Raw genomic sequence first — 20819 nt, forward strand, 5'->3', positions numbered from 1 at the left:
AAGGTGCTGGAATGGCAACCTTGCACCGGAAGGCGCAGCTTTGGAAGACCCCCACTAGGTGGACGGACGAGATCAGACGAGTCGCAGGGAGCCGCTGTATTCAGGCGGTGCAAAACTGGCGTGTGGAAGTCCCGACAAGAGGTCTATGCTCAACAGTGGACGTCTATCGGTTGATAATAATAATGATGATGATGATGACGACGAATTTCTCGATTTTTTTTGTTATTTTAAGACTAGGGTCAATATAAATTGTCGATATGGAAATTACTGCTTAACCACTACTCTAAAACCACTAAAATTTCGCCCTGTATTTTTCCTCCCTCTGACCTCTTCTTTTCACCCTAGGGCATAAGTTGCCAATTTCAATGTTCTATTATAAATTATCCAAATAATAAATACATACCTAGGTACCTACTTAACATTCGTCATTCGTCCGAATATAAAAGCGCCTACATTATTTAATGATTCAATAGTTAAAAACAAACAGATGTGTGCGTTTTTATTATCAAAATATAATATACGAAAGTTGGCAGTTACGTTCATTAAAAATAACAATATTACATTTTTACTAATTAGGTAATACGTTTAATTAATTACTTCTATAAATAAATTAATATATTACTTTAAAAGTTTATGGCATCTTTGGTATATTAATTGTGAAATAAACTTGAGTATTAACAAGGCAATTTCAGAATGCCTTCAAGTGTAATAAAAAGATAACTTTGCGTTTTATTATAACTTTCCATCTATTGTAACTACTCTAATGTCTTCTTGACACAACAGTCCAAACGGAAATTTGACTCAGCTTCAGCAGTGTACCATTTACACATGTTTAGTAACTCGAGCAAGTACTTACCTACCTACCTACTTGTGTGCTACTGGCACATTTTGTTTTATAAAGTAGCTTTAATTTATTTAATATCTTGACCTCTAATAAGACCTAGCTAGATCGTGTACCAACATTCTTTGAGATTTCAAAAATGTTCAAAAATGTTTTTACGCCAAAATCGAGCTGATTTAGTAAATTGATGGGAATAAATTGTATTAATCGATGCGTAGCTCGGTACTTTCTCAAATTTCTAAGCCAGAGTGATCAAGAAAACGAACATTACAATCCTGCCACACACACTTAGGCACTAGATCATTACAAATAGAATTGACATTTTCTTTACACACATTAAATTGTCAACAATTATTATTGAAAATGATTATAAACCATTCTGTTGAAACAACTTGCTAGCTAGTTGAAGCGTTTAGTTAAGATCCTTTATAAATTAGCAACAGGAACGTTATCGAACAGAATTTTCAAAGTTTGGCCCACATGTCTGGATTTTCAATTTAGAATCAACCGTTGACTAAAAGAATTATATAAAGACAAGGATACACTGAACATTTTTTGTATTGAAGTTAAATATTCCCGTGTATTCTTATCTTTATCTCAAAATGTATTTACACGATGATCAATCAGATCACAGTATTTTTACAAATGGCGCACCAACACTAAATTGGCAATATCGCACCTTAGTGCGCTTACGCTCTAGTATCTACCTATGTATACATACTCACTAGTTCTATAACATTATCGGATGATTATCAAAACGATCCCCTAATAATCTAGATACACCCATAAGAAGCACTTTAATCAATGAATGAGTATCAGGATTTACATTATTATTTTATACAGGCTAAATATAATTTATATTTTTCTCTGCGCCGTTTACATCTTTAGTGTTAAACGATTACCTTAATACAATTCGACAACATTTGAAATTTTAAACTAAATTAACGACAAACTCATATTCAAACTATGAGTTAAAATAAAAAAATATAGTAAGTATAGCTTTATAGATTTTACGACGTCGAATAAAAAAAGTGCAGGTTTTCGATTTTATATGGAATAATAAAATGCCAGAAACGTTGTTTCTTTACAGGTAGTAACGCAAAAATAAACTTGTTTAAACAGTGAAAAATCACTCCAATATTGGTGCGCCAGTGATTTTTCACCAGTGACAATCTTAATGTAAACATGCACTAACATAAGGCTGTAAACACATATGAAAAGATGAATACAAGCAGATTAAGTACAGTCTTTGCACAATGTTGTCGATTTATACTAGACAAATATTTCAGTTATAGAAATTCTTATCATACTTAATCTCGTGCTACTAATAGTAGTAAAAAGCGATTTGTGAATTCATTGCATACTTTTTTAGATCACCATACTCAATTTGTAGTAGGCAAACCTCGAAGAAAATCTGCAATACCATTCACAACTTCACACTAACTAGTCATCAACATGTTACCAACAAAACTTATATTTTTACCTAAAATATAAGTAAACTATGTATATTCTAAACAATCTACAAATTTGTTACAATTTTTTTTCATCATCATACATACACGAGTCGATATTGTATCGTCTTTTAAAAAAAATATTTTTTGTCACCTCCTCCGATATACATACCGTCAACTTTGTTTTATATCTGGATAATCATGAGTACGTATATTATTTTGTTTTGCATGGAAGAATGTTTCCGTCACGAGAACGGTGACTTTGTATACAATCCAAGTAGTAACAAATTACACGAATAACACGCTATATTTCTCAGCCTATCTTTCAAATTTTTTTAATTTGTATAAATAGGCTCTAAGTTTCTAATTTTATAGGCAACTCACTTGTACGATGCATTGTAACGTTACATCTTCCAACAAGTGTAATTGTTGACGCTAAACTAACTGATGGCAACAGTTTATTTATCACTACATCTTACGGACGGTCGATAGTCATTGTGTAACTTTTGTTTTAAATTGCAGCAACAACTTGCTTAATTCTTTTATTCAGGGTGTAAAACCATGTTTAAACGTTGCAGTAACCGGAATGTTTTTAACTTGTCTTAACTCGGTTTTATTCATTGTTCAAGCATCATCAGTTAATTTAGCGATCTAATACTAATCACTATCAATCGGTACAATAACAATGTGACCCATCCTTCACAGTTCGAATAACGATCACGCACCATTCTGGAATGTCTTTTTTTAAATGTTCGTATCACACATTCGGGGAAACTCCTCGATTTGTAAAGAACGCGTCAGAACTCTGTGGTTCGTTTGAACGTTCCAGTGGGCTGGCGGGGTTAGTGGGGCGGGCAGTGGGGCGAGCGCGCTAGTTGCGGTAGATGTACGCACAGGGCTGCGGCGCCGGCGGTGGCGGCGTGGGAGGCCGCTCGCCCGACGGCGACGGCGAGGACGAGGGCGGCGACGGCGACGATGAAGACCCGCTCGCGGACGCCGAACCCGAACCGCTGCTGCGCTGCGACACTGCAATTGATAGACAATGTCATGAAGCAGTTCCTACAGCAACAATAAACCAAATTCTGAACCATTTGCTTCAACGAATCCTATTTTTTGAATATCTTTACCAAACGAATGCATTAATTTAAATGTTGATTGACCCCAGTTTAACTCTTGTGATTTTGTGATGCGTATTTCCATTCTTGCTTGGTAGAGCTCATTAAGAAGAGAGATGGCAATGGCATAGTCTACGACGCGGTCTTTGAAAACTATGAGTTCGTAGACTAATAAAATAACGTCGCAAATCGTAAAAAGTATAATTTGAGATGTTCTTGTCACCTATAACTTTTAAGGTATGTCAGTTGACTTACCCAACGTGTGGTGGTGGTGCGTATTAGGCTTATGATGATGTATTTGGTCGCGCGCATCCGCCCCGCTTGTTTCTCAGAGGTACACTTTTTTCACTGAGCGCGTGGTCGAGAAGCCATTGTCGTTCCCGCGCCGGTACCCATCACCCTGCGGTCCGAATATTCCTGCGTTAACTGACATGCCGCAGTGAATATGGATGCGTGAGAACATGAAAGTAATGAGGCGTTAGTGAGGATGGAAATTATTGTGAGTCTCATGCATTCTGTAAATAGGCACGAACTTTTGCGAGTATTAGTAGATACTTCAAGTTACCAGCAGCTCTCGTCACGAAAGTTAAACCTGAGCGTAAGTAAGTAGGACGCTAACAAAATCTTAGATCACCCCGTTTTTCACTATGTACTTAGCCAATTATTGTTACAATGACCGCCCACTTTTACAACTTTCGTGGCAAGTCGTCCTTATTTACTGTGACATTCAAATCGATTCCTTCAACCTTTCAAAACACAGTAAAAAGTGATTTTTACTGTGTTTTGAAAGGTCAATTACGTGAAAGATAGATTTGAATGTCATGAAAAATCAAAATTAAATTTAAACTCACTATAATTTCGAATGATTAGAAAGCAATGGTAAAAATGGTTAAAGAAATGAAGATGATTAATGATTTTATTAGACAATATTTTAATCATAAAAACGTAATCAGCAAATTAGATTTGTTATTTGCCAAAAAGTAATCGATTAAGATTGAATAAAGCAATGATTCACAAAGCATTTTTGTAATAGATGAACTTTTTAAATTCAAAAATAAGTTATACTAACTATAGTAAGATATATACTCGTAATTGTTGTTCTAAGTAGGTACTGATCTTCTTTATATAAAAAGTACTTATTGTAAAATATCAAGTCCACCGTTACGATAAAATTAATACATTGAATGAGTTTGTAATAAGCAATTTCTTTTTCTGTTTCGTAAAACGTTCTATTTATATATTATCGTAGAAAATAAAACTGCCTATTAAAACAACTCTTACTAAAAACTTACTTACATTTAGATGACGAAATTTTTATTACGTTACTACGTCGTGTCTAAAATAGTATAAAAGCAAATAAGGAAGTCCAGCCTCAATCCAAAAATATTGATTGAGTATAAAGATCACTGTTAAGGGGACTTGTCTAAATTAAAAAAGAAAAAATTGTACAAGATACTCGCTCAAGTAGCATCATCATCTAAACGCAGCACAAAGCCATGCAAAGAATAAAACGGAACACAACTGACATTGACCTGGTGCGAGCGCAGCGTGCCGAAGTTGTCTCGGCGGTAGGAATCCGGTTGGAACTGGAACAGCGTCTCGTGGTGCGGGTGGTAGGGGGGGTGCTTGCGCAGCGTGGCGCGGGGGGAGGCGGGCTTAGGCTGCGGGGCTAGCACGGGCTCTGCGTATGTCACTTCCTCCACTTGTTGGAGGAGTTTGGGTTCTGCTTGGATCCTGGAATGGAGTAAATACGATTATATAAATCCTCATCGCAGGCAACGCCAGGAAATCGGTGGGAGAACCAACGGAACTGCCATAGCTTAAAAAATTAGACTGCCGCTTGTACAGTACAAGCGGCAGTGAGTAAGCCATTTATGTCAGAGTGTCTGTTGATATTCTGGTGTTGCTCAAAGCATTCATATTCGGTGTTGGAGTATTGGAGTAAGGTATGGTATCATCTATCTTGAAGCGTCGCCTGCAGCCCACTGCGAAGCTGGCACCCAGATCAACTAGCATTAGCCTCGCTGTAGCTTACAGAATTAGCTACAGTAAGCGGCAGTGAGTAAACCAAATCTGTTGTAAAACCATTGGAACAGATGTGTTTTAGACTGAGACTGCGTACTCGGTAAGCGTAGCAGCCTTCAACCCGATGAATTGACGACCCCAGGCGTGAGTCTTGAGGTCTGGAACTAATGTAAGCCTCCTGGGTCTGGAAAGAAGGCGGAGGACCCCATGCGGCGGCGTAAAGAGGCTCGTGTCCAGCTATAGACCCATTTATGAGGGACGTTAGTTGATGCCCGTGAATTACGCAGGACCCTGTGTGATATGTATAGTCACAAATGTATGATGGATAGATACATGCCTGTTGATATTCTGTCGTTGCTCGAAGTATTCGTACTCGGTGTCAGGGTAGGGCATGTTGTCATCGTCGTCCTTCTTGCAGCGTCGCCCGCAGATGTAGCCCGCAGCGAAGCCGGCGCCCAGCGCAGCTAGAGCCCCCGCCGCGACCGCTAGCGCTAGTGTTTCTACGGAGTACGCTGCTGGCGGTGGGTCAGCTGCTAGGACTTCTGGTCCTGCAAAAACGATTAATTGAAGATCAAGAAAAACATTAGACGATGGATGAAACGCTGACATAGTTATGTTGCATTGGGACAAATCAGGCAGCACTGGCACAGGAAGCTTCGGCCGTGGCTAGTTACCACCTCACCGGCAAAGTCATGCCGCCAAGCAATTTAGCGTTCTCGTACGATGGCGCGTAAAAACCGATCAGGGATGTGGACTGTGGGATCAATGAAACTGCTTTATCCCTTTTAAGTTAGCCCGCTTCCATCTTTGACTGCATCATCACTTATCACCAGGTGAGATCAGTGTCAAGTCCTTATTGCCTTTATCGGATTAAAAAAAACATACCTTCATTATTGTTGTTGTTCCCTTTCCCATCTTTATCTTGCACGATGTTGATGACCTCCCCTTTGTTCTCACCTCGTGCGTCATCATATAGACCAGAGCTGAGACCACCAACTGCTCCTGCATCTTTACCTAAAACAAAATTGATAAATGGAACACTTGATGTGAGATCTGGATAAATGGTGGATATTATCGCCACCCATGAACTTTTTCAGCATCACCAAAACTTGTTTTGTTCTCTCTCTTGAATAACCCCATATCGTCGTTTAATTCTAACACCATGTAAGTCAAAACTTTACAAGAGGTCGAAAAACTTGCTGTTTCTATAGGTTTGGATACCGCTTTGCGTTTAAAACGACGCGTTACTCGATTTTCTAGCGAATGGCTTCCAAATATTATACCCGTCAAAAAATTAGTTAGGTAGGTACGTGGTGTTAGAACTTGAACGAGGATATTGTAGTTTTAAAGGAAGAATGGAAAAATAAAAGATCATGGTGCACCAGACGCCAACTTAGATATCCTACCTAGTAGCACTTTCCAGCACTGAAGCTGAATACGTTGCTGCGGTTAGTGAGCTTTTTACTTACTGAAAAATCAGTGATTCAAGAATTGTGGATATCTAAAGGACAAATAAAAAATGCAATAAAATTGATAGAGAATGGAGTCTTTGATAGAGTCAAACCAATGTTTAAATTTAGGGTAAACTGTGAAATGAACATACTATGTGGGCAAGCTGCATGGCTCCCAGTGCTGACACTCTGGTAGAAGGAGTTCTCGTCCAGCCAGCGGCTGACTCCGTGCGAGTAGGCGCGACACCGACCCGCCTGCTTGTCCCACGCACAGTATGGATCTTGGAGAGCTACACATTCCCTGTTAACAACAAGTTTACACACATTTGTAGCTAGAAATGAAATAATAGAAAGTTAAAATATTCTTCGCAATAAGAAATAAAAAAAATCATAAAGTAGCCCATTGTAGTCCCGTGGGTATTTTTTTTTTACCCATAGTCCCACTGAGAAATACAATGCTGCCGAATAGTACCTCCCGTATTTCCTGGAAGGTACCATACCTCCGAGAATTAAAAAGTTTTATTCCAAATTTCAAATTTTCCTCCGAATTATTTACAGTTATTTTTCACGTACTGTTTTTTTTTGGAAGTCGTGGAAGGAAAAGTTATGCCTTTGACTGTATTATGACTTGACTTAGATACAATTTTAATTCGGCAGCACTGTATTTTTCGGAGGGACCACGGGAAAAAACACCCGTAGTACCTGCCTTTCAGGAACTATGGAAGGGACCACGGGATTACAATGAAGTACCTACTTAGTCGTCTGCTAAATTTATTGAGGAGTATAAAATACTTACGAGCAAGAACTAATTTTCTCGCTGGAACATCGATGTAACCTCAGACTGAGCACTTCTCTATCCGACACTGCGATCAGTCTCGCGGCGTCGCGGCCAGCTCTCGCCACTCTCAAAGCCCGGACAGGCGACCCCGCGGCAAAAGCTTGTAGCTCCTCTATCACTACTGGTACTGCACGTTTGTTTGAGTCATAGGACACTGCGTTGATTGCTTTGATGATTTTGCCGTTATCTGAAGAAAGAGGAGAATTTTAACAATAGATACTATAGCGCCTGCATTAACGTTATACATAGTTTGAAGAAAATATTTGGAGAATATGTACTTCAGCTTAATCGAATCATCCTTTGGAAGCTTTAGTTCAAGTATAAAAAGTAATGATAATTGAAGGATAAAAATATTATGATACATCATGATAATAATTACGATTTCAAGAATGATGAATAGAGTAAAAAGATTTTTAAGAAAATGTCTGTGTACATTTAAGAAAGATTCACGTGGATAATGTTAGTGCAGGATACAGGAGCAACTTATATAAATAACTAGCTGCCCTAGCGAACTTCGTTCCGCCTAGCAGTTGATTAAATTTTTTAAAAATTTTCTCTCCGTAAGAACCATCCTCGTACTTCAAGGAATATTAAAAAAAAAAGAATTAGCGAAATCGGTTCAGCTGTTCTCGAGATTTGCGATGACCAGCACATTTAGTGATTCATTTTTTTATAAGATTCTCAAATGATTTTGGTAGCTTTAGGAAGCAAATGGCTTCGTAAACCAATTTATGAGTAGATACAATATTCAAATGATGAACATACCTGTTCCAATAAACAGCACATCATACGCCTTTCCACCGGGTGTTTTCACTTGTGGATCAACAGCGATTTGCGTAAATCTGTAGCTGCAAAATTTCAATAGCATTTTTAAAATGACAAGTGGGTAGGTACTTAAAAAAGTTTTCAAAAAAACCCCGACTGCGGTTTGCACTGCATCTTTTTCAGCCTGCACATTAAAGCGCATAAAATCCGCCATTATTAATTTTAATAATTTTATAATGTATATAAGTACGCGACAGGTTGAAAAGGCAACCGGGGAGGGAACATCCCGCACAACCGCATAGCCCCCGTGCTAACACGGTGCAGGCGAGCATTCCCCCTCTTTATACCCCGATTGCCATCTCAATCTGTCGCGGACTATAGATACTCAGTGACACTAGCGCCATCAAGACGTATTATTCATCAAAATCGCATGAGCCATTGAGTAGTTACGAGCGGACATAGGAACGGGCATACATACATACAGGTCAAACACATAACCCTCCTTTTGGGCTCCGCCGCAGTCGAGTAAAAAGTCGACATAAAGATCTAGAAACATTTAGATAATTTTGAAAGATTTTGCAAGGAAAAAGTCTGGCAATACTTACTGAAAACTAGTTCTGATGACGATTGGCTCCCCAAAGAAAGCTGGTACCGATTCATCCATTAATGCATGAGTTTTGATAAAGTTTAACGTTTGATCCGGTAGTTGTCTTGAGTCGTTGTGACAAGTGCCAGGTCGAGGTTCTGGAACCTAGAAAATACAAAAATATTTAATATTTAATTAATTCTTTCCGTGAGTATTCAATACCTTCAAACTAAAAGAAACGTTCTTTTGATCATAGTATGACAGGATGAGATGACAAATGGAACATGGAATGAAGGAGGAAAAAATGACTTAAAAATGACAAATGCATTGGGAAAAATAAAGTAGCAGGAGAAGAGAAATCTAAATAAATAAAAGGAAAAGGTGACTGACTGATTGACTGACTGACTGACTGAACGACTGACTGATCTATCAACGCACAGCTCAAACCACTGGACGGATCGGGCTAAAAGGCATACAGATAGCTATTATGACGTAGGCATCCGCTAAGAAAGGATTTTTGAAAATTCAACCCGGGGGTGAAATAGGGGTTTGAAAATTGTATAGTCCACGCGGACGAAGTAGCGAGCATAAGCTAGTATGGGTTATAAGAAGAAAAATATAGATGTCAGGTTGTATGAGGAAGCAAATAAAGGAGACACATAGAAAGAGCAAATAGATTAAGCTGTTTAAAAATAAAGTAAGTGGATTAGATCGTACCTTTGCACTATTTACAGGAAGCCAATTGGAGTTAATCGCGCTCTGTTCCTTGAAAGTCCCTTCGAATGTATCAGCAATATCCTGCATGCTGAACGCACAAACTGCACTCCCTGATATGCTGTTAGGTGGTGTAGTGAAAGTTCCGTAGATTAACTGGGCGTTGAGACCACCGTACACGCCTTCAATCAACTCTGTTGTTGACTCTAAAAGATAAATTTTTATGGTCAAGTCATTTTCATAGTACATCAGGCAACAGAAAAGTTTTTGCTCGATGTTTTTGACACTTCAAATATGCCTTCCGTCCACGTAGGTAACTAATTTTTCGTAACCAGCTACGAAATAAGACAAATACTAATTCGTCTTTTCGTAACTGATTCGTGGTGGTATCCATATCCAGTGGTTCGTAACGGAAAAATATTAAAATCTACGTCGTTTTGTAAACTGGTTATTAATTAAGAATATTTAATCCGGGTTCGTAACGGAATAAGATTAATGGTATAGTTCTTCCAATTCACAAAGGCGAGTGAACTTTACTTGTGGTTACGTCGTTTACATGGGCATTCCGTAAGTGTGCGTGCATGTCGGACCAATCAGTCGCGAGCAAGCGCTCGCAAACGCACACATTTACTTTACCTTACTAATACCGATACGAATTAAACACAAGCATGACCTACTAGCCCTCGTGAAATGCAAGAACTGTACCAATAAATAGATATAATAATAACTGTACCAATAAATATATGTATAATAAAAAATAAAAAAATAAAAAAAATATGCTTCAGTTCATATGAGGCCTAACACATACCTAACGTGCGATCTATCCTGACAAATACCCTTTGTAAAGGTATTTGCTTCTGAAGTGTAAGATTTTTTTAAAGTTTCAGTCTCTAGATGATAAATAAATAGTTACACCAAATCTGGGTAAGGTTACTAGGTACTTACGAATCTCATTAAAGTAGAAAGGAAAGTCTCCTGCAACCGAGCAGTTGAGACGGGACTTGAGAAACGAAGTCCAACGTTGCTTGAACCGGTGTGGTCCGCCGCGATCATCACGGCATACTCGGGCCACTCGAGAGAATACCGCCTGTAAGTAATGAATAAAACAATAGGTAAATACACGATTTTACGAAGAGTTTCCGTACAATTTTACTGCTTGATGGGCTTGCGCTTGACGACAATCATGCTAAAAAAAGCAATGGTGAGGCCTAGGTTGGAGCGCGCTTACCTAGAAGATGTCTATTCACTCTTGTTTTGTAGATATTTAGGTTAGGTATACGGGACAGGAAACACGGATGCCGGACACCATTTTTTTGCGAGTTTTGCATCTTATTGCTGCATCATCATCATCATCAACCGATAGACGTCCACTGCTGGACATATATCTCTTGTAGGGACTTCCACACGCCACGGTCTTGCGCCGCCTGAATCCAGCGGCTCCCTGCGTCTCGTTTGATGTCTGAGACCGGAGTTAAGCTTATCTGCGTCTTTATGTAGTTGTCAAATAATGTCTTTAGGTAAGTACGTCATAATATTATAACTAACTGATTTTGAAAACTCACAAAAATTGCCATAGTTGGATACCTACCTTTCCACAGTTAATGTATTCGATGGCGGTCTCCCGAAAGAAGAAGTACACGAAGTTTCCGTGCACTAATGAATTCACGAAATCAGGTGCTGTGGACAACGATGTTACCATTAATTGCAAACAGCTCGATAATGCATTATGTAAGGTGACATGATTAACTACAATAACTAGAGCTCACATGATCTAGGGCTGTCTGCCATTGTAACATTGTGTGTTATTTACCGTATCCCTTGTATGTACAGTACGCGGCCGAAAGTGATGAACATCGGCCTTTAGAATGACATTTCATCTTTGTAAAGCGTTGTCTCTGTCACATATACCCATATGACGTTTTGTTAGTCTAAACGACCGAGACAGTGCTCTACAAATCTGCTGTCTCCTAAAGATCGATGTTCATCACTTTTGGCCGCGTACTGTACCGTAGACGTATAATACGCGACAGGTCGAGATAGCAAGCGGGGAGGGAACGCTCCGGACACCCGCACAGCCCCGGTGACGTGCAGGTGTGCGGGGCGTCCCCCCCGCGACATACCCCGATTGCCATCTCAACCTGTCGCAGAATATACCCAGTATAAGGAACGATGTGGGGCCGATATGCAGTCGAAGATAGAAGTGGCCAATCGTGGAAGGGGTATAGAAGTATAATATTATTAAACCCGTCCCCTTATTGGTTTCTACCCAAATACGCCTTTTCCAGTAAGTAGTCCGTTTTATAATTAATCGTACTTAATTTTTAAAAACAATCATCAATTCATCGGAAAAGCTGCATCACCAGCAGTTATACCGTATAGTCGTTCTGTCTACGTAGGTATAGACAGTCATCTAAGTAGGTATAGACAGGATTTCTATACGATTGTCCTATGTCGGTTCAAGACCGCAAGATACATCGAAAGAGTAGTTCTTGAAAGACAGTAAAAGAATTATAATGATGATGTTAAGACGTGGACCAGCATATTGACTCAAATCAAAGGGATCGCACACAAATCTCAATCCGAAGAGGATTCTCCAAGACTGCCAAGCTTCAATTTAAATATTATGGAATTCTATGATGAAGATGGCTATAGGTATAGATAAGTAAAGCAGACAAATCCTGTAGGTAGAGTACGATGACCTCCCTGGCGCAGTGGTGAGCGCTGTGGTCTCATAAGTGGGAGGTCCCGGTTTCAATTCGCGGCAGGGGCAATTTGGAAATTTTTATTTTCTAAATTCTCTCTGTCTTGTCGGATGCTTCGGCTGTGGCAAGTTATCACCCTACCAGAAAAGCCGTTTCACCAAGCAATTTAGCGTTCCGGTACGATGCCGTGTAAAATATGTGTTTATTGAAACTGCCTTACCCCTTCCAAGTCAGCCGGCTTCCATCTTAGACTGCATCATCACATACCATTAAGTGAGATCGCAGTCAAGGGCTTACTTGTATCAGAATAAAAAAAAGTAATGGACAACCCTACCTCTTCACATAGTGTATCCTATTAACACGATCCTAATCGGATTTATTCCTCGCATTAAATGTCATTGCCGTGACGAGAGTTCACGGCAAAACGTTCCAAATTCAATTAATTTGACGGATGTTTGTTTGACAGCCGCATTTGGAGGCAATGGACCGGACCGGATAATATGCAAATTTCGCTGACATTAATTAAACATAAGATGTAAAGCATATCTAATTTGCTCGCGCAGATTTGATCTGATCCATGAATAATCCGCGCCAAGAAGCAACATTGACAACAGATTTCCTGAAATCCAATATTGGGACCATTAGGACAATTTGAGTAGAGGCCACCATTGGGACTACATGTTTTCTTCTTCTTAATCTATTTCTTATTATTTATATTATTTTCGATTCTTTTTATTAGAAACTAGCTGCCCTGGCGAACTTCATTCCGCCGATTCAAATTTTTTTAATTTTTCTCTCCGTAAGAAACATCCTCGTACTTCAAGAAATATTATAAAAAAGAATTAGTGAAATCGGTTCAGCTGTTCTCGAGATTTGCGATGCCCAACACATTTAGTGATTCAGTTTTATATTATAGATAAAATGCGACCACTTATTACACCTGAGTGATGTTAAGTGGAAAATGATGATGTGGCCATTTTAGCTGTGGTTTTAAATAGGTATAATAGTTTCGAATTTTAAGTTAGACTATTCGATTTCAAAAGAAAAAATTAAAATCTAAATATATAAAAGGAAAAGCTGACTAACTGACTGAATGACTGATCTTTCAATACACAGCTCAAACTACAGGACGGGTCGAGCTGAAAGGCATGCAAATAGCCTATTGTGACGTAGACATCCGCTAAGGAAGGAATTTGAATTCTTAGGGGTTAAATTTTCAAATTTCTTATTTGAATAATTTTAAATACATATCAAAAATTGCGTAACCGGCAGGAATCGAACCTGCATCTTCTTCCTTATTTGAAAACTTAACCCCTAAGAATGTGAAATAGGGGTTTAAACTTTGTGTAGTCCACACGGACAAAGTCGCGGGCTATTAAAATTCTATCTAAAGAATTTTGGCTTGATACAACTTTTTGATGAAACCGCGACTTGCAACCTTTAAGGTCTTCAAGGGGAATTTTCTTTGATAAGAAGATAAGAAAAGAGTTTCAGCATTGCGAGCGGTATTTTTTCACCTTGAAAAGTTTTTACTTGTATATAGAACTAGCCTTTGTCTTCATTTGCGTTATATAATTTTTATCCTTTGATTTTATTTAGACAAGCTTGTGCCCGCGACTTCGTCCGCATGGACTAAACAAATTTCAAATCCCTATTTTACCTCCTTAATGTTTGAATTTTCAAAAATCCTTTCGGCTTAGACCTGCATGCCAAATTTTAGCCCGATCCGTCCAGTAGTTGGGATGTGCGTTAATAGATCAGTTGGTCAGTCTTTCCTTCCTTTTTCTTTCTTTCTTTCTTTCAGTCACCTTTTCCTTACATATATAATATATCGATAAATTTTATATATCATTTACATTCAGGTATTCAGGTACATTATATGCCCGGGTATATTTCATTGATTCTGCCCGTGATAATATCTACCTACTACAAGGTCGGTGTCTACGCCCTAATATGAGTTAATCTAGTAATTAATTAATTTTATATAGTTTACACTCATAGAAGTTGGTTAATAAATTGAGTTTATCAAATTAGAGCTAATTCGTTTTAGTTCACAGAGTTCAGAAACCCGTTTAGTAAGTCTACTAATTGTATTTATTTGATTTGAAACTTACTTGTATATACTTGCTTACAGCTATATACTTAGCTTTTTAATAATTAATGGCGCTGTAGATATTATAACTACTTTAGTCATCTTAGGTGATCCCATGTTAAATAAGAAGAATTGTCTTTTTATTTTGAGGGTAGTTGACTTGTTGTGTACCAACTGACTTGCTGCCCGTAACGACCAATGCGATTTACTATACTATGGTTTTTCTTAGCATACTGTAAAGATAAACAAATCGCAGAAGCCTTCTCGAAGAAAGGCGTAAGCGACGCAACTTGCCTGCGCTTAGACCTTCTGTAGTTGAGTTTATCACTCGTATCATGACATTGTCAGTTCGCGGTAACAAGGTCCTAAGAAAGAAATGAGCCTCGACAAATCAGTTTGCTAGTTAGGCACTACAAATTATTGCAACATTGCGTCAGCTGATGCAAAAGCTAGAGTGTACCCAGACGAAATTGACGAATTATGCCTTGCCTAGTTAATCATGAGGGAAAGGCTGTAAATAGGTGTGCGTACAAATGTAATGAACTCACCATTTAGCGTCATGGAGTCATAGGGCTCTGTTTGCAACGGCTCCCTGTAAATTATTGGCTCCATGCCACTGAAGTCCGCTACGGTACCCGAGTATAGCTCTCCATCTGAAAAATAAAAATGAATTCTTTTATATCAACATTTTAATTTAAATTAGCAATTACAATACGAGTAGCCTTCAAACAAGAATGAAAGGCAACACGTCTTGGCCACATCATCAATTTACATCAGGTGTGATTGTAGCCAAGTGTGTGTGTCTATCCATAAATGAATGCGAAAGTGTGTCTGTCTCTCTGTCTGCTAGATTTTCACTGCACATCCATTTAATCGATAGCTTGCATCCCGGGGACGAACATAGGCACTTTTTATACTGGGGCTTTAAACGCACATCAATTTGACTTTGACGATAGGTACAGAAACTAAAGCTATGGCTTGCAGCCCGAAGATGGATATAGAATTGTTTTAATTCCGAAAAATTGAAGAGTTCCCAGGGGATTTTTAAAAATCTAAACCCACGCGGACGAAATCGCGGACATCATCTAGTAACATATATTGTAACTAGCTAATGCTCAATTTACAAACCCATATTTCACCCCCTTAGGGGTTGAATTTTCAAAAATCCCTTCTTAGTGGATGCCTACGTCATAATAGCTATCTGTATGCCAAATTTCAGCCGGATCCGTTCAGTAGTTTGAGCTGTGCGTTGATAGATCAGTCAGTCAGTTAGTCAGTCAGTCAGTCAGTCAGTCACTTTTTCCTTTTATATATTTAGATTTAGATTCTATCAAACATCTTGCTTTCATCATAAAGTGTAAACTGTAACAGGCAGGTGGGTAATTAATGGTTCGGCAACATTCGAGCCGCGTTCACGGATAGCTCGTTACTCAGTGTATTAGTGATAGTGCGTATCGAGTTACCGGATTTCACAGTGAAATTCAGATCGCGGTGACTCTTCATTGGCTCGAAATACCCTATTATTGACAAAGAAAACATATCTAATGGTAAAACTTTATAGTTCACTAAATTCCATCATTACTAGTTGTAATGAAGATGATAAGATGGAAAGCTCTAAAAAAAAAGAGAAATCAACATAAAACCTTCTACCACTTGTGATCAATTGAACAACGCAGAGAGAGAAATTCATAAAAATTGATTGAGAAACTACATATTATAATGCCTACTCGACACGACAGACCGAGACGGCAATCGGGTTATGATCCTCGCACACGCGCACGTCACCCGCGCCCGCACGCACCGGGTTAGCGCGGGGGCTGTGCGGTGGTGCGGCGGGTTCCCTCCCCGATTGCCATTTCGAACTGTCGCGGACCATACCTACAGCTCGACCTACGCTCGGGAGTGTTGTGAGACCAATTCCTAGTTCAGTTAGTTTCTATATTCTCATATATAGTTTATAATGTTGTTTTAATCACGCCATTTTCATTGAGAGGTGAGAGCTATTTTTAATAACGTCATAACAATGAAAAAAATATCCGAAAATCGTATTTGCAGTGCCATGACGACTCATAAATATCAGGAAAATTGCCTACTAACCATACGCTCCATCCTTTGTTTCAGTCGGAATTTAAGTCGGATATACAAAACACTGCGCGCAACATTGAACTCTGTTTTGTAAACAGGAAAACGTAGAATGGTTTGTTGGATTTAAATTCATTGCGTTACGTATAGTGTGGTCGGTTGTTCAGTGCAATATACCGCATTGCAGTGCTTCAGTCGTTAAGAGAAACCCATTGCAGTAATAGTCAACTAATATATAGTAATTAACGATGCTCTCTTAATTGGTAGAGAATTCTGAACAAGTTTCTCGGGGAATAGTACAATAACTCCGCTTTTATGGTTCCGTAGCGAAACTGCGGGTCTTTTAGGGAGCTTCTCGTTTACCGCTCTTTAGAACTACTCCATTTTCTATTCATCTCCCAAAATCGTAACAACAATGAGATAAAAATTATGTCAGTAGGGCATGTCTGTTGCAGATCCACTGGAGCAGACGTTTTCTAGAGTGGGACCGCTCACCGCATACTAATAAGCGTAGCATGGATCGATCTCCAGCCCACTGGATTGATGACCTGACGGGTAGTGGGTTGATGGGGAAGTTGGAGAACCATATGTGGTGGCGATGTAGGGAAGGCCATATTCCGTAGTGTTAGGTTATCCAGAAGTGGACGAAAATAGGCTGATTTAGGCATAGAAAACTAGCTGATATCCGTGACTTCGTACGCGTGAATTTAGGTTTTTAAAAATCCCGTGGGAACTTTTTGATTTTCCGGACTAGAAAGTAGTAGATGTCACTGGTCTTTATCTATACCCATGAAAAAAACACGTCAATCCGTTGCACCGTTGCGACGTGAATGAAGGACAAACCAACAAACCAACACACCAATAAACCAATAAAAAAACATACATTCACATTTATAATAGGGGTACTGATCACATACATCGTCGATTCAACACTTCATACAAGTACCTATAGTAAAGTCAGCATGCCGTTAGCATCTATCTGTCTGTTAAAAAGTTCTAACGAACATAAGTTGCTTTTTCTCTCTCGGAAAATTATAGTTTCCACAGGATTAAGAAAACCAAGTCCACGCGGCTAAAGTTGCAGGCATCAGCTAGATTATAACTAATACACTGCGTCACTTAGTCCAGTGTACAATAGTGCACACAGGAAGCACACGGGCGTCCATTACAGCTCGGGTACGGTTAGTTATCTACTATTGATCCGCACCAATTAAGCCATGCCCCATGGGAGCACTATCGTCTGTAGATAGCTACCCATCGATGTGACGCAGCGTTATACTAGCGTATCTATAGGTCGTATCTTTACTTAGTAAAACGAATTCTTAGGTGATATATACATATAGTTTATTTTTGCTCTCAAATTCACCCGCGTGAATTTTGAGACAAGCTGAGGAAGTTTATGAGCTGATTTTGATCAAAATTGAAACATTACCTATGTTTATACTTTCAAACTATTAAATTGTTATTGTTGTTCAGTTTATTTGAACTATCAAAGAAGAAAAAGAACAGAACAAAAACAGAAGTAGGTATGATAGAAAAGGCAGCCTTAGTAGCTATTTCTGCCAGATAACCTTAGACCCAGGAAAAAATAAAGAAATGTAGAGTGTAGGTGGTAGATACATATCAAATTATCTTATAAAACTATAAGAATTTTACAATAATGAGAAAGATTTGTTTACTGATAAATTTATATCATCATCATCATTATCAGTTCAAATACAAAAACGTCTATAACTGCTAGACATAGGTTTCTTGTAGGGACTTCCACACGCCATGGTCTTGAACAGAATACAGCGGCTCCCTACAACTAGTTTAATGTTTGGGAAAATTTATATAGAGGGTTATAAATATTATTATTCTCAATAGATTAAAAAAATCCATATTATAATAACTTAACAGGGATAGGGACAAACAACAACATAAATATCATATACCTAAAGTTATTAGGTGGCTGCCAAGTGAATCCCACTTTTTTTATTTTTTTATTTTATTCAGATACAAGTTAGCCCTTGACTGCAATCTCACCTGGTGGTAAGTGATGATGCATTAAATTATGCATCACGTTGAACGCCTGTCTAACAACTAAAATAACATAAGACATGATAAATGGTAAGGCTAAGTTTAAAAAGTCTACTTTACCACCGCTATGAACGAATTACGAAGCCAGAAAAAACCACACACGTTGTCACACAAATCTTGATTACTTTTTTTCGGATGTTCACGTTATATTTTTGCATAATTATGTTTCTGCGACTGTCATTTTTAGGTTGTGAGCGTGATGAACGAGCACGGAGCACGAATTTGCAAAGGGGATGCTAACGCAAAGAAAATTGTTCAAAGCGAGGGTAATTGATGATGTTCGCCGATGTTGCTGTTAAGTGTTTATTTTGGGGTGAATTTCCGAACGCAGATAGCGTTCGGCCATTACGCAAATATTTCCTATTGTCACCCGAACTTTAGACAAAAACAACTATGCAAGCATGCAATAGATCATTTAGAAGCAATAGTTAGACGGTTCCCACACCGGTATAACGTATTGCGAGTAACTTTTATAACTTCGTGATTTTTGGTTTAAATTGATATGCAGCAACTCTACGCAGACTTCAATAGATTTGTTCTGACTGACCGACTGATCTATCATTACATAGCTTTAACCACTGGGTTTAGGAACTTGAAATTTAAAAAGTAAAGGTTCATTTCATGATGTAGGCACTCACTAAGTAAGATTTTTTGGAAATTTTAGCTCTGAGGGGATTAGATAGGGAAAGGGACATTGAAAACATGTACCAATAGAACACATCCAAGGTCTGTTTGTTAAAGCTAACTTTTCTCATTGTTACCAATAATCTAAGGTTAATGCGATCTTAGTAATGAAATAAATTCCCCACAAAGGTGAGTAGGTACGAAAGAAAATTACGTTGTTTGTTTGGGATAATCTCGCTCTATCCAACTTGCGTACTTCTGGGCCTACAATGAAGGGCTGTGGAACGAGGAAAACATATGGTTTCTGGGGCAGAAAGAATCTCACTAACTAAATATTACCGGATTCGTCGGATTTTCGTCACGGAGAGAGTTTATTTATGTGTTTATGCTCACAACACGTTCTTATGTCTCCTCATGTTTTATGAGTTCCCTCTTTATAAGAGAGATTTATGTCGTATTAGCTTTCGCTTGTAAATCTACCCACTCAAAATATTCCTTATTCAAGGTAATACACTGGTGCAAGATCTACTGTTCTTAGGTATTTAATTACTGAATAAATAGGCTTATAAGACGGCTTAGAATCATTCGGCGGGCGATGGAGTGAGCTTTGCTACACGATCAAATCAGAAATGAGGAGATCTGTAAGAGATCCAGAGTATCCAGATCAATGGGTTGCGATTTGCGAAGCAGAAGAGGCAATGGGTAGGGCATATATTTATAATATCGAAAAAACGATAGACGTTGGGGTCCCGAGGTGCTTATAGCATGGCGACCTCACACCGAAAGACCCTCCTCACTAGGTGTACAGACGACATCAAACAAGTCGCAGGGAGTCGCTGGATTCAGGCAGCGCTATCAGGGTGGCGTGTGGAAGTCCATAGAAGAGACCTATGTCTAGCAGTGAACGTCTCTTGATAATGATGATGAGCGCCAATCTTAATTTTAAGATGGAATCTGATGATGATAATTAATTGATCTCCGAACACTCACAAAAGCGCTTTGTCAAACTTCGTTTTCAATAATGATAATATAACTGAACAGATTTTGATGATTACACCTACCTAATCAAATTGTCTGAAAATATTTCTAAGAAAAAAACTAGAATTATGGTGTTTTAGCGGTGAGTTTGTGGTGTACATAGTAAAGTTTAACTAACAGAGAAAAACAAATAAACAATTTTATTACAACGACTTCTATATTGTATACTACTACTAGATGTCATTGGTTTATTTAAATTGGTGTTGAAGGTTACGGTGGCGACCAAGACTTGTAAGTTATGTCTGTATGTCGTTGCTATCTTCTAGGGTTAGGCTTTATTAAATGTGCTGTACATTTTCCAACCCTCATCCTACGTAACGTCCATACAACATCATTTTGTATAGTTGTCACGTTACAAAACGTACTCGATCCCTTCCAACGCCACAATGAGTGGCTATTGTACGCCATCAGACTGT

General features: G+C 38.6%; 1 protein-coding gene across 2 annotated transcripts in view; it reads right to left on the bottom strand.

The window, feature by feature from the left end:
• Window positions 1-1719: 1719 nt before the first annotated feature.
• Window positions 1720-20819, bottom strand: part of Sema1a (semaphorin 1a) — a 474106-nt gene continuing 455006 nt past the window's right edge. Inside the window, exons 6-18 of one of the 2 annotated variants that reach the window (XM_034979239.2) lie at window positions 15129-15233; window positions 11375-11463; window positions 10732-10873; window positions 9790-9992; window positions 9092-9237; window positions 8487-8569; window positions 7680-7908; window positions 7036-7184; window positions 6318-6446; window positions 5770-5980; window positions 4940-5141; window positions 3663-3807; window positions 1720-3318 (exon numbers count right to left, since the gene is read on the bottom strand). In XM_034979239.2, the coding sequence (XP_034835130.1) occupies window positions 3736-3807; window positions 4940-5141; window positions 5770-5980; window positions 6318-6446; window positions 7036-7184; window positions 7680-7908; window positions 8487-8569; window positions 9092-9237; window positions 9790-9992; window positions 10732-10873; window positions 11375-11463; window positions 15129-15233 (1760 nt within the window). In that variant the 3' untranslated portion in view covers window positions 1720-3318; window positions 3663-3735. Of the gene's footprint in view, window positions 3319-3662; window positions 3808-4933; window positions 5142-5769; window positions 5981-6317; window positions 6447-7035; window positions 7185-7679; window positions 7909-8486; window positions 8570-9091; window positions 9238-9789; window positions 9993-10731; window positions 10874-11374; window positions 11464-15128; window positions 15234-20819 lie in introns of both variants that reach the window. The other variant, XM_034979238.2, reaches the window with a different exon arrangement.

The sequence above is a fragment of the Maniola hyperantus genome, chromosome 20, assembly GCF_902806685.2.
Source record: "Maniola hyperantus chromosome 20, iAphHyp1.2, whole genome shotgun sequence".
NCBI lineage: Eukaryota > Metazoa > Arthropoda > Insecta > Lepidoptera > Nymphalidae > Maniola > Maniola hyperantus.